This window comes from Tachypleus tridentatus, chromosome 1, assembly GCF_004210375.1.
Source record: "Tachypleus tridentatus isolate NWPU-2018 chromosome 1, ASM421037v1, whole genome shotgun sequence".
NCBI lineage: Eukaryota > Metazoa > Arthropoda > Merostomata > Xiphosura > Limulidae > Tachypleus > Tachypleus tridentatus.
The window spans coordinates 70,869,659-70,883,282 of record NC_134825.1 but is presented as its reverse complement, the minus strand read 5'-3'; the positions used below and the strand labels follow the sequence as shown (position 1 = coordinate 70,883,282).

The following is a 13,624-nucleotide window of genomic DNA, read 5'->3' as shown; positions in this document are numbered from 1 at the left end:
TATGTAACAGTGACACCCTCACGTAAGCCGGTTCTCGTTTAGAAGTTAGTTAACGATTTGTCATAAACGCTGAGCTGGCAGTGGGCCTAATCACGATTATGTTTTCTCCTATGTTTGAATACGATAATATCTTATGTAAAACTAATAAGTGCCTAATAGCTTCAACTTTTATATAACTTAAATTATCGCACCCAAGATGAATATGGTAGAAACTGTATTACCAAATAAAATGATCTTACCTAATAGGATACCCTATTACCGTCAGTTTAAACAAGTGAAACTTTTAAATAACGCGTACACATACGGTGTTGGTTAAAATAGTTAATAAATCTATTTTTATTTTCATTATTTATAATTTAATTTTATGCTTATTATTTTATTTTAATGATTAGTTTGCGTTATTAGACTAGTATCTGCATTTAGGATTAGCTTGTGCCTTTTTAGCTACCCAACTTCATAAATTGTTATTGGATTTATAGCCGAAAATTACCTTTAACAGTGAATTCTTAAGTAAAACAATGCATTCTAGTCATTATAAGTAATATTAGGTTCTCCAGAAATAAATGTTTTTGAACTGCGAAGTCTAGAAAAGTATAAACCATCTAAAAATTTATTTTAGGTGTTACTTGTTTATCACAGTGAATTTAAATCCGAATACTTCTTCCTGTATTGAAAATTCACTCTTCTCGTTGTTTTGAGTGTATGTAAAAATGTTTAATCATTCGCAAAAATTGCGGTTAATTGACAGTTGATTTACTTCAACGAGTCTTCAACACTGGACTAACGAAACACAGAAGGAATATTTTCATTTTGCATTAAAGTGTTTAATAACTAAATGTTGTTTTGTAGGAAATGGAGTTTTATCGAATGCAACAAGAGCAGCAACCTGGGGACAAATTTGTCCCCATTATGAGAGAATTTATCACCAGTGCTACATATCAGTTTTCAGAACTTGAGGATAGCTATCAGGATATGAAACAACTGGTAAGTTATGCAAATGCATTTTAATTAAAGAAACATGTCATATTCTTTGTTCAGTTTTACTAAATTACACTTTTAAGAATAACTTTGATCACCACTATCTACTTCCTTGATATTATTCTTTGTCTTTAATAAATTCTTAGAATCATAACTATAGTTTTCTGCAGTTCATGGTGTGCAAATAAGAAAACTAGCTTTCTAGTACACCAGGTCTTCTGCATTATGATAGTTTTATTTAAAGGGAAAAATAATAATAATAATAAATGCTTATTGTTAATATTAAAATAATTATATTGTTGCTAATTTCTAAACGTAATTCGATTTATAAGCCCCTCGTACTGGTTTCCTGTACGTGCTGAGGGAACTTTCCAGAGAGGGTTCTGAACCTTCTGTTTACCTCCTCTGGGATCTGAACTTTCAACTACGTGTTTGCTGTGCATGGCGACTCGTGAAGGAGAGGATAGGATTCTGGTTATTGAGGAATTCAACCCTAACTCACCACTTTGGCCTTAAATGCATGTAGACTGGAGGCCTTGAGGTGCCTCCCCAGGGTCAATCGGCTGGTCCATTTGGGCTAGGGTCAACTTGAGTACCAGTGTTGGACGTTCTTAATGGGTGTTGTGAACCTTGTGTCTGATGCTGGTGTTTGGGTATAGCGCTCATAAAACCTTTGCGTTGGTGCAATGTCATTGTTTGGCATTGCAGTGCGTCCTCTTGTAAGAGCAGGCTCCATGGTGAGTAGAAGCAGTGAGTACTGAAATGCATTCTGTTTATTATGGATACCCTGATCCAAGAAAAAATAAATAAAACTTAAAAAAATTATTGGAAAACGACCACGTATGGATGACTTTGGTCAACAGTCACCTTCATAGTCTGACTCAACACCTTGATTTCTCATTCTGCATTTATTGTCTGAGAAATTCTTAGAGCAAATGTCTCCCTTTCTCTTTCAAAACTGATTAAGAGGAGCTTGCTGGCTTCCCCAAGTCGGTGAAGAAACTGCATTATGGAGACATTTTGGTGGAAACATCTTCACTGCAACACACCAAACTCCTCTTAAAATCGAAGGCCATGAGGGATATGCTCATTGATATTACCACTGATGCTACTCTGAATTCTTCAAGAGAAGCTACCATTGAGAGGTATTTGAAGAACATTCCCGATTTGGAGATTCTTGTTAGTTTCTGCGATGCTCAGTATCTCCACTCAGAAGGACGAAATAATGTTACCTACAAATGTACTTATTTTGATGTTTACATCGCCACGTCCACATGCCATTGTCAAAATAGAATACTTAAATTGTAAGGTACGGCCTTAAATTCCCAACCCTCTCCGATGTTTCCAGTGCTAGCAGTTCGGGCATTTAAAGACTCCCTGTCATGGATATTTAACGTGTTCGTTGTTGTGGCAAAGACCACGACGCATATGATCGCGAATTGAAACCACACTGTGTTAACTGTAATGGTTAACACCCCTCATACTTTCATTCTTGCCCTACGTGGGTGGAAGACAAGAGGTGCAAAGTTTAAAAATTGTAAACAGTATTTCGTATCCCTAAGGTCGGAAGTTACTGTCCCTCACTCCATCTCGGACATATGCCATTGCATTTTGTTCCACTGCTACAGTGGGAGTGCAGACAGATCTTTCCATGCCTTCAACAGAGTCATTCTCCAACCATGTGAAGAGTCGTTTGCCCTCCATCGTTAAAAGAGTAGACAAGTCAACGTCTATTCCAATCTCTGATCCCACCAATCCTTCCAGTGACTACTCAAGTCCACTTCCTTTAGTTCCAGCTTCTGACGTATTCTCGGGCCCAAATTCCTCGGCTTCGAGGTATTGAACGATTATTCATTCTCGACCTCAGTTGCTGGACTCTACTTTTACTGACATTGACCTTTCAACTCGATCCAGGACAGAATCCATGGAGGTCAAAAGGCCTTTTAATGATGAAAAATTATGTGGTTGCTCTCCGAAAGGCTCTCCACACTGATACAGTGGAACTGTCATGATTTCCATTCGAATATAGATGACATTAAGAATTTCATTGATTCTTATAACTCTGTGTGTGTCTCCTTACAGGAAACGTTTCTTAAACCTGCCGATGCAATCACCTTTCTGCAGTTTCTTTGTACAGAAATGAAAGGTTGCGTGATGGACGAGTTCATAGAGGGGTGGCACTGCTGGTTGATCAACATGTGCTTCCCCTGTCTTTGGCACTTGTTACACCCTCGGAGGCTATTAGCTTTCCGTGTTTCCTTGGGTTGTACCATCACTGTATTTTATCTACCTGTCTTCTGGAAAGACATATGATCAATCAGACCTTGATGCTCTTATTAAATAGTTGCTGTCTTGGGTTTGAATTCTGGACGATTTTAATGGATATAATCCCCTATCGAGTGGTGGCAATATTGATGGATGGGATCGTTCTGTAAAGCATATACTCTCGGATCACAACCTTTCCCTCTTCAATATTGGTTCTTTTACTTATTTTCATGCATCAAGTCAGCTTTTTACTGCTGTTGATCTCTCAATCTGCTCCCCATCACATTTTGCTTGGGGAGGGTTGACAATGACCCAAAGTGATAATTTCCCTGTCATTTTTACGAATACTGGTCGATGCCACCCTAACTGCTTGTCTCTGTGGAAATTGGGTCAGGTTAACTGGTCCTCATTTACTGCTTTCTCGGAACTAGATCCTGCCGTTGTCTATAAGCCATCGATAGACGATTGCGTGGTGGCAGTGACTGACTCTATTGTCCAGGCAATTGTTCAATGTTTTCCTAAAACCTCGACACTTTTTCCGCTGTATCCTAGCTCGTCCATGGTAGAATCCTGTCTACCATACTGCATGAAAGGCTTAGAAACAGGCCCGGGATACATTTTGAAGGTATCCCACACTTTCAAACTGCATCGCTTTTCAACGGGCCCGTGCACTTCCTCGACAGGTAAGACGTCACAGCGAGAAAAAATTTTGGATTAAGTTCACAACCAACATCTCTTCTCACATCAGTTTCAAAGTCGTGTGGGACAAGATTTGAAAGATCAGTGGGCAGTATACTTCTCTCACCCTTTCAGTCTTGGTCTCCAATAGCAAGGAAGTTGCTGATGCCCAGAGCATCGCCAGTACTCTCGGCGAAAGCTTTCGCTGGGCATTTAGTACTTTTGTTTCATCTCCCACCTTCTTGGTCATCAAAACTCTGGAAGATCGAACGCCTCTTTCCTTTCTGGCTGATTTTCTCTATGAGTATAATTGCCCCTTTCCACTGTTGAAACCCAAGCTTGCTTTTCATTTGTCTGGCAGTACATCAGTTGGGTCTGATGATATTCACTACGAGATGCTGTGCCATCTACCTCCTGCCTCTTTTGCTATTATTCTTATTGTTTTTAACCTGATTTGGCAGGAGAATGCTTTTCCTGATGCTTTGCATCAGGCTATTGTCCTCTCTTTTTCTAAGCCAGGGAAGGATCCCTAGATTTCTTCAAACCACCGTCTAATTGTTTTGAGCTATCTCTGTATGATCTTAGAAAGGTTGGTGTTTGCCTTGTTTGGTTCCTCGAATTATATACCTCCTCTCGCCTACCAAGTATGGGTTCTAATGACAGCACTCCACCATGGACCACCTAATTTGACTTGAATATCAATCAGGGAAGCTATTCTGAAGCGATAACATCTTTCTGTATTTTTTACCTTGAAAAGGTTTATGATATTAAGTGGAAGTATGACACTTTGCAAGACCTTCACTGTTATGGGTTGCATGGCCATTCAGTCATTTTTATCAAACATTTTAATGGACCATCAATTTCAAGTTTGTGTGAGTTTGACACTTTTCCATTCTTTCCCACAGAAACTTGGAGTCACTCAGGACTGTGTTTTGAGTCTTTTCAGTATGAAAAATTAATACCATTACTGGAAAACTCCCTCCTACAGTTACAAACGGTCTTTATGTCGACGACATCCACAACTCGTATCAGTCGTCGAGCATGAGATTTATTCAGTGGCAGCTACAGACTGCCCTCAATCGTTTACGTTTACTGAAGTGAACCACAGTAAAGGGTTTTACATATACTTTCTCTAAAACCATTTGCATGCACTTTGGCCACCAATGGGGTATTCACCCCAATTCCAAGCTCTGTATCTGGGAAATTTTGTTTCCTGTGGTCCCTGAGGCAAAGTTCTTGGGGTTTGTATTTGACCATAAGCTGACTTCATTACACACATCAAGCAGCTATGTATCAAGTGTACAAGGGCAGTTAACATCCTCCATATCCTCTTCCACTTCTTGGGGAATGGATCATTGTTCTATGCTAAAGATCTATTGTGCTTTCATTCGATCCAAACTGCACCATGAGTCTATGGTCTATAGTTCTGCCAGGACCTCAGCCTTGAAGATGTTGCACTCTGTTGACCACCTGGGGCTCTAGTTCTGCATGAGGGCTTTCTACACTTGCACAGTCCAGAGATTGTACACTGAGTCTCATTAAACGTCCTCTACGCCTTTCCTGTTTGCAACTATCTTTACCGTAACTTCAAAATTTCAGTATTTACCATGGCATTCCACTTAGGGATGTGTCTTTTCTTCCTTTGTTGGTCATGCTTTGTTTCTTTTGGTCTTTGTATCAAGGTGCAGCTGACTGAATTGGGTCTGTCCTTGAATGATGTTGCTGCCTCCACTGCTCCACCCATCCCTCCTTGACTTATTACCTCCCCCCCCTGTGATCTTTTTTTTTGAGTAATCTGAAGAAGGCAGATACTCTCGATTGGAAGTACCGTCTTTCATTTGCCGAACATCCTTTGAACCATCCTTCAATTCCCATTTATACCAATGGTTTGAAATCAGGTGACACTGTAGTCTGTCATCGTATTTCGTGGTTCACTGATTATACACAGAATCCCTTCTACAGTTTTCCTGTTCACTGCCGAATTGTACGCAATTTCTCTTATCCTGGATCATGTAGAAGCTATGCAGGACACCAGTTGTATCATTTTTACCGACTCACTTAGCTCTCTGCTGGCTCTGGAATTGTTTCATATTATCTTTCACTCTGTTCTTGTTGACATTCAAAACCGACTGATCCATTTCTCTTTATCATCCATTTCTATTAATTTCTTCAAGATACTGAGCCACGTCAGTGTTCGCGGGAACGACCTCACTGACACCGCAGCTAAGTCAGTCTGCTCTGGTGCTATCACGGCCATGTCTGTTCCATACATGGACTACGATCCTGTATTTAAGGCTCGGATCCGCGCTAGTTGCCAGTCGACTTGGAGTAAGCAATGTGATAATATTTTCCAGATCAAACCTTCTGTTGGTCTCTCGTATTGGTCAGTCTTTTTAACTCATCACTTTCTTTTATCTTGGATTGATGCACCAATGTGTGGTCTGTGACACTCAAGTCACAATAGTCCATATTTTACTGTCGTGCTGTCGCTACGAACGTGAGTGACGGCACCATTTTAGACGTTTTTACTACGTGTTCATCCTGACGTTAGACAATATCATTGGCGATGGTAACACTATCCACCTCCGTTGTATTTTAAAATTTTCAAGGGCCATTGGCTTCTTTTTAATTTTAAGTTTTTAATTCGAAAATTTATCTTTGTTTTAATGATTCATTTTTACATATTTTAATAATTTTACTTTAATTTGTTATCAGTTGTTTGGCACAGATAACCCGATTGCTTTGCGCCAATAAACACCAAACTACCAACAAACCGATTTCTAAATGACTTGCATAAAAATTGACTATCACACAAGTGAAGTAACACTTCACTTGCTTAATCTAAGTTCTCACCACTATTGTTTTGTTCATGCAACTGATTACAGTAAGAACGTTGACCACTACTATGTTGTCGTAGTTAACTTAGTCTGATGATCCATGGTGTTGGAGGAAATGGATACGACAGATATAATATGGTTAACATGCCTTTCCTTCTTTCAACTCATGAGCTCATAAAATTACGTCAAGAAAATTTCGTGGTTTATATCTAGAAAATCGTAGGTTTCGTGGTGTTACTGCCAAAGCTATCAACGTCTAACTTCTGATTGTTTTTCTCAGTATGAAGAGGCAGTTCGTTTGTACGGTGAAGATCCAACACAGATACAGCCGGATGAGTTTTTTGCTATATTTGACTCGTTCTTAACTTCTTATAACGAAGCCCGGCAAGAATGTGATAACATGAAAAAGAAAAAAGAATTTGAAGAGAAGAGAGCTCACCAGGAACTGGAGGTATACTGTTATATTTTACTTTCAACTAACAAGCGTAAATATTAGAGGCAACCTGATATGGCCCATACTGTGTAGTGACTGTAGTCGTATATTGTTGTAGCGTCGTCATCATGTACATAACCACGGCAAAAAAAAGTTAAAACACAGTGAAAAGGGAAATTACGTTGCTTCTTACAAATTTAGAGCTTAACAGTTTTTATATCCTCTTGCATTATTTCAAGTAAACTGTTTGTAAAGTGTTTAACCCGGAAATATTTCATTTGAAAAATGGACTCAAAGCTCGTTGTAACTTTTTCAAACAAGTAGCTATATTTGATGCGTTTCTCATTTCAGTTCAAGAGAGACAAATCTGGGAAAGATTTCTTCAACAAGTCTGGAAATGACTTCAAGAATGGTAGCATCAGTGAACTTCGTACGCATCACGAAAGTTCAGATAAAGGAGAATTTGATGACTTGATATCTGCTCTTCGAACGGGTGACGTGTTTGGAGACGACTTAGCCAAATTTCGCCGCAACAAGAGACGTGGAATTGTTCAACAGTCGTCAACTCTTGGAAGTGACGTTATGCGGAACTCGAGGAGAGAAAGAATATCTTCATCAATGCGTACAAAGAATGCTTAGTTCCGAGCTGGGATGCTGTATTTGTGTTTTGTCAAAAACAATTCGAGTGATTTCTGCGAACAAAAAGCGCACAAACTAACCCATACCTCACCATGAAATATTCTCTCCTGTTGTCAAATCTTATTGACGCTGGGCTTTTACAGAAAATGAATGAAAAGACGTGCCGATTGTTGGTAACTACTAGACCAAAATGTGCTCTTTAAAATGTGATGTAGGATGTGTGTACAAACATCGATTTAAATCGGGTAATATACCTAGCCAACATAGTACATCTCGCTAATCACGTGCCAGTACATTCACAGCTATCAGATTCCCTATTTGTTAATGTAACATGTACAGCTGTAGTATAACGTGTTTTCTACCATGTTTCGTTTACGTATACACACTTATCTTGATTTTGTTTGTTGTTTAAGTTTGTCATAAACACGTTTTAATGCCGTGAATCATAGATACCAAAGGTTTTAGCGTAATAAAAATGCCAATGAGTGCAGATAGTTAAATCTTTTAAGTATCTGGACATTTTAAAGTTATTTTTAACAGTAACCTAGGACACATAGGAATAGTGGTTAAAAAAATGTGATACAGGTGAATTTTATTTCAACATTTATTTAAAAAAACTAGTTATCGAATATTGATATTTCGTCGAATTTTGTTTTCGCATTTAAACGTTTATTAATTTATTTTCAAGTTACAAACTACGAAAGCTATAATGTTTTGAAGAAATATATGAACGAATCTCGGCATTAATAGTAGTTTTATGGTATTGTATAATGACATTTAAAGTATAACAGTACTGGGATAAACAAATCAGTTTGTTACTTTCAACATACCAGACTCTGAAATCGTAGTGATTGTGACAAAAAGTTAGCTAACGCTGGCTTCATGTTCAGAACTTTAAAAATAACCTGGAAATCTCGGAAGTTAATACTGTTTACTTCTGGAAATTAGAAATTGCTCCCCTACCCATCTTTATATCGTCATACCCAGTGTTAAGTGAACATTATCACAAAACAGGAGTAACACAGTTTACGTGTGAGTGATCAAGTGGCGTTTTATAACATTTATCTCGGACTTAAAGATATCTTCACCGTTTTGCATGAATATTCGGTAAAACTCCTGTCGTGTTTTCTCTCTACTCAGATACAATGGTACTGTTTCATCGTTTAGACTAGTTTGTGAAGTGCATCCAACTGTACCTGTTGTTTCATAGATCTGTTAAAATTAAATTACCATACCGTTTCATGAGGGTTAAGAATTGCGAAATGACTTGTACATACCATTTTTTAGTTTATTCTCACATATTCCTTGAAACAGTTGTGACGTGTAAGTCAAAGCATTTGGTGATTTATAAGGTCGTCTACTTCATACATTTATGAGAAAGTTATGTATTATTTGCTGTCAGTAAAATGTCTATATTGATGGAACAAGGTTTTACATTAAATTATTGAGACCTCTTCTCAGAAATACTAATTTGTTCTTCAGCACTCAAATAAAATAAAGCACAGTTGATTGAGGAAATTTTCAGGAACCTGTCTTAAAATACTGGCCGAATGAGATCTATAGAAACTACATTTATGTATTGCTCTGCATTTATCCAACAAAATTTACTGGTATTCCAAATAACGCTTGGTAGGTTTAATATACTCTAAAGAAGGAATAATAATTTCAATAACTAATAAAACAAGAAACATTTAGATGCCATTTAACAAATTAAGAGATGGCGCTTGCATCATAAAACAATAGCTTCTATAGATCTTTTGCAAATATAAGTAGTTTCTCCATGTGTCATAAAAACTATATCCATAAAATGAAATATGTTTCTCAACTAATAATTGTTCTTCTTTTTTCCAAAATTGTAAACGTTGTTATGCATGTGCCTTCAATCGATAATAATTTTTACTCGTGAAACCCTGAGAAGTCATGAATAATATCAATTTAAAATTGCAATCTTTCAATTGGGCACAGCGTTAGTTTATAAATTATAGGGTACTTGCACATTGCCATGCCGCTAGATGGCGATACTATTTTGGTTTGTTTGTTTGGATGTTTGTTTTAAATATTGAAATATTATTTACAAAAATTTATCCTACCGAAAAACGTCTAAATATAGTATATTCTGTTTCTCGTGTACCTAAAGTTTATTTAGTCACTCATTGCTTTACCATAAACGTTCTTGTAATAAACTAAATTTTATATAAAAAAAAGATAATTCAGTTAACTATTTTATATTGTATAATCACAGGAGTCGTGGGAATAGTGATTATCATATGTAATAACATGCGCTCTTTTCATTTCAAAACACTTTCAAAACATGTGCAAAATATGATGGTTTGATACTAAAGTTAACCAGGAAAAGATGTTTACAAAAGTTTTAGAATTATTTTTACCGGCTATACTTACTACGCCCTAAAAATTCGCAGATCTGCTTTTTACCTGTTTTACCATTATTAAATGAGTAAAAATTAGTTTGAAGTGGGTCGAGTCAAGGCCAAAATTTCGTACTTACCACTGATCTAATATCAGTAAGATTACGGGAAGTATCTGACACTAACTGAAATTCCTAATCAATCTTCCTTTGAAATATTTATGAAAACTGAAAGACCACTCTATTCAGTTATATTGACGATTGACGAATAGCAGAAAAAATATTTTCAGGCTTTTTGTTTTCAAAGATAACTACTATAAAAATAGTTGAATGTGCTCAAATTAATTACATTTCTTACAGTTCCAACTACTATTTTCTGTCTTTAGAGTAACTTTGGAAGGCTGGTGTAAATAAAGATACTCGGAAATTCATCATCATTCCATATATTTCTTGAAAAGCACGACCAAGACGGAATACATATTATTTATAATAATAAATATTCGTTTCAAATGGTGACGGTATTTAAGTCTAATGAATATGCTGTAGTTTATAAGACCAAGTATGATATCGTGAAAAATAGTTAGTTATAAAATACTTTTTCGAAACTATCCTCCCCCAACTTGTTTGTGAGTGAGGATATGCGTTAGGTCAGACAGATATAAAGTGTGGTTCAGCCATTTACTACAATAAGCAGTAGTTAGGATTAAGTAAAATATCTTTGCAAATCAATTTTTATCTTTACGATTTTGAATGGAATATTGACAGTCAATAAATCACATTATTTAAAGAACAAAGTACAGTTTAAATTCGGTCACAGCTGTGACTGAACCCAGTTTGCAACCTAAATAAGATAAGCTACATCACTTTCAGCAATAAGAAAAGGGAAAAATAAGTGGTTGCACAAACTTCCACTTTGTAGAATATTTCTTTTGATAATTATGATCAGTGTTAGTGCTGTGTAAAAGTTTTGCTATTTATGTTAAAAGTTGTATTTTCCATGTCTTCAAATGTGCTAAAACATTATCAAATTAGCATGTTACCTAGTCACAAAATTGTAATGTGTTTAATATTTCACACCAGATTTTCTGTATCTTTTTTTTTAATTATTATTTTGTGTTTGTATTTTGGGTAAAGCTACTTGTGCTTTCTGCTGCGGTTCTTCATTTTGAACTAGTGGTCATAATTGAGGCAGTCGGTCAGTTGCATCCTACAACCCACATGAAAAGATTGACTTCAACTCTGATAACGTTACTCACAGCCGAAAATATATTGTAATATAACTATAGTTTTAAAATGCTGATAATATGTTAATATAACAATATTTGAACTCAACTCTCTAGTTCCGAAATGTAATAAGACTTCTACCATATAGCCAACCCGCCACTTTGGTTACCATATGAGAATGTTTTGTTTTTTTAAATTAACTATTACTAAGTTCTCTGAATACTGTGTATTTCTAATTATATTTTATTTTAACATAAACATTATATAAAGAATTGTTTTTCACCGAAACAGACTGTATATGTGTGAAAATACGAAATACTATGTATATTCCTTTTATTTTCAAAAGAACTTTGCGTACAATAAAGTTATTCGTGTTAGAATATATATACGTTCAACTTTTCATATGGTGTTTTAAGTCACTCTCGACCATCTCAAACAGTAGGAACAAACAAGTTATTTAAAAAAAAACGCAGAACTTTTAGGATTAAACAAAGGGTTAGTTTGTTAAACAAAAGTAACCTGTTATGCAAAACTTAACCTTTTCATTCTCGGATATTCAAGAGTATTATCAAAAATACATTGTTTCAACCTGATGAAAATTTCAAAAACTTAACACATCAACACAACTGTTAAAAAATTACTAAAGTGCACCAAATTTGTGCTTCTGTAGTTTGGGAGTCTGTACATCTCGCCTAATTTCGATTAAATGCCGCATTTTAAATATTACTTTATCGAATGGTATAAAATATAAAAGCGTTAAACATATCAATTATGTATGTGGTAATTTTAAAATAATTAATTCTTATATTACTTACTACTCGGGTTAATATTTGTTACCCCTTCTATACTTGACTAGTAACTGAATCCTGAAGCATTGGTTTAACATATTACGAAAGCGGTGCCAGTAACAAGGAATCCTGAAGCATTGGTTTAACATATTACGAAAGCGGTGCCAGTAACAAGCAGTCTTTCTAAATTATAACCTGAGTGTTAAACAGTTCAGTGCCCTGACTGTAATATTGTGGAATTCCTATACAACATTCCCAGTACCTTAGAACTTAGCCTAACAAGTATTCGTGTACCAAGTAGTACTTTTTAAGGATTCAAACTACCATATTCTTCACTTCTCATAAACAAACCCGTTTCGGGGCTTTATCTCAGGTCGTGACACCACTTTATGGGCGCCAGTTTTTCTGTGGTAGTCCTTTTTTTATTTTTATTTTTTTTATCAATTCCAAAATCTCTCGCGTCAAACACGAATGCTGTATGAACTAAGTTAAAGGGTTAGCCTGCTGGTAGTTGCTAGCGTGTGTGTGTGTGTGTGTGTGTGTGTGTTTTTTGTTTTTTTTTCTTATAGCAAAGAGACATTGGGCTATCTGCTGAGTCCACCAAGTTGCTAGCAATGCATTTTTTTTAACAACTCAAACTATCGCATTCTCCTCTCAAATAAGACCTAACCTTCGATCTTATCTTAGAGTAGTTTTAATTAGACGTTTATCCTGAAGTACACCACAGGAAAAGCAGTATTTGATGATTGTTGAATTCGTCATATAATTAAATAAAATCTTCCCCAGAAATGAGAAAATTTCTAGTTTGGCGCCAATGAAATAAACCTGTTTGAAAAATGTGTGTAGTAAAATGGAAATGACAGCAAACAAAAAAACATCCAGAAAATGAAAAATACTTGTGTAACACTATTTAATGCCATTTCAAATGTATTTATTAAAGTACTGTAATATTTAACTTAACATCAGACTTACCGGTAATTTCAAAATATTTTAATTTGGTGGGTTGTAATACTCATTCAATGTATGTTACTTTCTACTTGACGGTTTTATCGATCTTACAACCAGAATGTTTTCCAGTTCTATATTCTAGGTCTGTAAATTTACAAACCACATACTTAGCATTACACCTAGGACACTTCTATTGATAATGCGCCAAAATTCCAAAATTATTCATCATTGAAAATAAAAGAAGATTTTAGTTCTATGTATAGATTTGAGAATAGATATTAAGAGAATTTGTGGATAAGCTATTCTAAATATTTTGTGAAGTATTTAATTTCAAGGGATTGCACTTTTAAATAAAGTAAAAAAAACATTGTTTGTTTTTTTAATTTCGCGCAAAGCTACACGAGGGCTATGTGCGTTAGCCGTCCCGAATTTAGCAGTGTAAGACTGGAGGGAAAGCAACTAGTCATCA

The 13,624-nt window shown here is 35.9% G+C and overlaps 1 protein-coding gene across 14 annotated transcripts in view; it reads left to right on the top strand.

Moving 5' to 3' along the window:
- The window catches only part of LOC143251844 (disheveled-associated activator of morphogenesis 1-like), an 85,529-nt gene extending 73,726 nt beyond the window's left edge, over positions 1-11,803 (top strand). For all 14 annotated transcript variants that reach the window (XM_076503209.1, XM_076503116.1, XM_076503218.1 and 11 more), the window contains 3 exons: positions 850-984; positions 7,039-7,209; positions 7,543-11,803. In XM_076503209.1, the coding sequence (XP_076359324.1) occupies positions 850-984; positions 7,039-7,209; positions 7,543-7,830 (594 nt within the window). In that variant the 3' untranslated portion in view covers positions 7,831-11,803. The remainder of the gene's footprint in view (positions 1-849; positions 985-7,038; positions 7,210-7,542) is intronic.
- The last annotated feature ends 1,821 nt before the right edge of the window (positions 11,804-13,624 follow it).